This window comes from Haplochromis burtoni, unplaced genomic scaffold (genome assembly GCF_018398535.1).
Source record: "Haplochromis burtoni strain Fernald_Lab_line unplaced genomic scaffold, NCSU_Asbu1 Contig_1020, whole genome shotgun sequence".
NCBI lineage: Eukaryota > Metazoa > Chordata > Actinopteri > Cichliformes > Cichlidae > Haplochromis > Haplochromis burtoni.
In genome coordinates this window covers 1-2500 of record NW_024583381.1, presented here as the reverse complement: position 1 = coordinate 2500, position 2500 = coordinate 1, and the positions used below count along the sequence as shown (strand labels likewise).

At 45.6% G+C, this 2500-nt stretch overlaps 1 protein-coding gene across 1 annotated transcript in view; it reads left to right on the top strand.

Annotated features, from left to right (window-relative positions):
• LOC102296289 (receptor-type tyrosine-protein phosphatase mu) overlaps positions 1-1895 on the top strand; it is a gene marked incomplete at both ends in the record, with an annotated part of 90754 nt that extends 88859 nt beyond the window's left edge. The window contains 1 exon segment of the mRNA XM_042216343.1: positions 1821-1895. Within this exon segment, the coding sequence (XP_042072277.1) occupies positions 1821-1895 (75 nt within the window).
• Between the last annotated feature and the right edge of the window lie 605 nt (positions 1896-2500).

Below are 2500 nucleotides of genomic sequence, written 5' to 3'. Positions count from 1 at the left end.
CATAATCACTGACTTTATTGTCGATGAGTCATATAAGCAGTTCTTTGGCCTGCATGCAGGAGCTGTTCTCAGTCAAATATAAACCAGCATCATTTTTTGGACCTGATTAGTGTCCAGTATAAAACCATTCATGGCCCAGCAGAGACCCTTCACTAAGTCAGACTCAACATTCATGATCTGTATGCACTGACTGATCGCCATGGTAACACCGTGAGTATATGTATATACACTGATTGATCCTTTTTTAATAAACACATTTTTTCTAACTGACCTCTGTGAGTGCGGTGAACACATGGTTAGGAGATTCCTGTTCTTTCTCTGCTTCTGCTGCTTGATTGATTGATTAATAACATCTGATCACTGATTGGCTGATTAACGAGCTTCTCTTCCAGGTGTGTTTAGGTGAACAGCGCTCTGCTCTCCTCTGTTTGGCTCACAGTTCAGTTTAAATCAGTTTGGACTGAAGAAGAAGACTAACAGGGGTTTGCTGCAGTAAATCAATACTGATCTATAATCAATAGGCAGCGAATCAGTCAGACCTCAGCAGGAGAAAGGTCGTGTGTTCAGGTACACCCAGTTTATGATTGGTTACCTGTACAGGAAGGAAAGAGGTGATGTCATTCTGGGAATGTCAGAGTGTTTCCATAGCAACCAAATGTCGTCTCTTAGTAACCCCGATCAACAGTTACAGTTCAACATTAACCTTTTATTAAAGCCTCTTAAAACAAACACTTCCTTTTTCATGTAGGATTTTATATTTCCATAGTCAGGTGAAGTGTTTTGGATGGCTGTGGCTTACAGAAGTCCACGAGGAAGACTGCTGACCTCACAGCTGTCCAGATGATGATGATCAGCATCCTGCAGGAGGGTGAATACACAGAAGGTCACCGCTAAAAAGGTCGACTGTTCTCACAGGGGTGGGAGTGGAAAGTTCACCGGGAGGGAACAGTGGAGGAAAAGGTGCACAGACAGCAGAGGACTGTGAAGAAAAGTCCACTTGAGAACTTTCAACAAGCATCAGCAATTGCCAGGTGAAGAGGAAGGAGCTCCAGCCCTGGTACCAGAGACAATGAACCTCTCACTGGGCTGATCAGCAGGAGAACTGCTTTGAACTCGGTGCAGGAGTCTGGAGGAGGAGGGCAGAGACTCAGGTTCAGGTCAGAGCCAGGTGTTACAGCACTTCATGCTTCTGTCTGCTGAGAGCTTTTTTTTGCTCACCACCTGACCAGGTTGTTACTGTTTCACCCAAATCTCACAGAAACCTCTGATCCAAAGATCCCGGTGAGCTAAAGGCCTCCATCAGAGCAGCGTGAGCTTCCGCAACTTCAAAGAATTTAAAGGAAGCACTCACAGATGGGACACCAACCAAAGCAGTGAAAGTTATGTGAATGTGATGGACAGAGCCGCTGTCCTCGCGGCTTCAGGCAGGACGTGGAGCTGCTCGGCTCGAGCTCCGCTTGCAGCAGTTTAAAGCTGCCACCAAGAGTTCTTCACACGATCAGAGCATTCAAGTGACTTTATTTAAACCCAGATGAGTGCAGCGTTTCCTGCTTTATTGATAACAATGATAATGATAATAATGAGACAGCAGGTGGAAGCACTGGGTCAAAATAAGGAGACGACTCGAGTCACAAACGCTGAGTGCTGTGTGCTGTGTTAGCATTGTGTTAGCGCTGTGTTAGCGCTGTGTTAGCATTGTGTTAGCGCTGTGCTGTGACAGGAGAGCAGGGCGCTGTGTGTTACTAATGTTTCTGCTGCAGTACAGACCTGCCATCTCTCTCTCTCTCTCTGTCTGTCTGCATGCCTTCCTGGATGAATAGCCGCTATAATCATCACCCAGCTCACCACGCCCTACATTCGCATCGCCCCGGCAGCAGGCGACAAGCAGCTAACAGGTCAGCACACACACGCTGCACACACACAGACTCACACTGACTGGAATCTCTGGCTTTAATGGCTTTATTGGATTAATAATTTCTAATAAGAGAGGCGCTCACGTCTGTGGAGCTCAAACATGACTGAACAGGAAATGATGTTGTGATCTTTCTGACTGTTTGGCCTGTGACGCGTCACACTCGGCACGAATCAAAGTAAAATAAATGACCCCGAAACACATCTGAACAAAGATGGAGGCGACTCTGTCATCGTTTGATTTGCAGTTATAGAGATTGACAGACCACGTGACTTTCGTGCATTGCATGCCGGGTACTAGTGGCAAAACAATCCAAGTACCGCATCAAATGCAAGCATTTGCAGCACCGCAAAACGTTCATTCTTCCATTCCAATAAATTCTTGCTTTTTCTTTGCCCCCCAAAAAGTTCTGTACAAAACAAAGGAGAACAATGCCGGTCCGTACAAAGACAGACTTAATGAAAAGTCAAAGAAAAGATACGAGGAAAAAAATCAAACCAGTGAAAGTGTTAGATCCTTACGAGCACACAGAGGGAGAAAAGACGTCAGCGTGCTGACCAACTTTCACCACGCTCATATTTATAATTA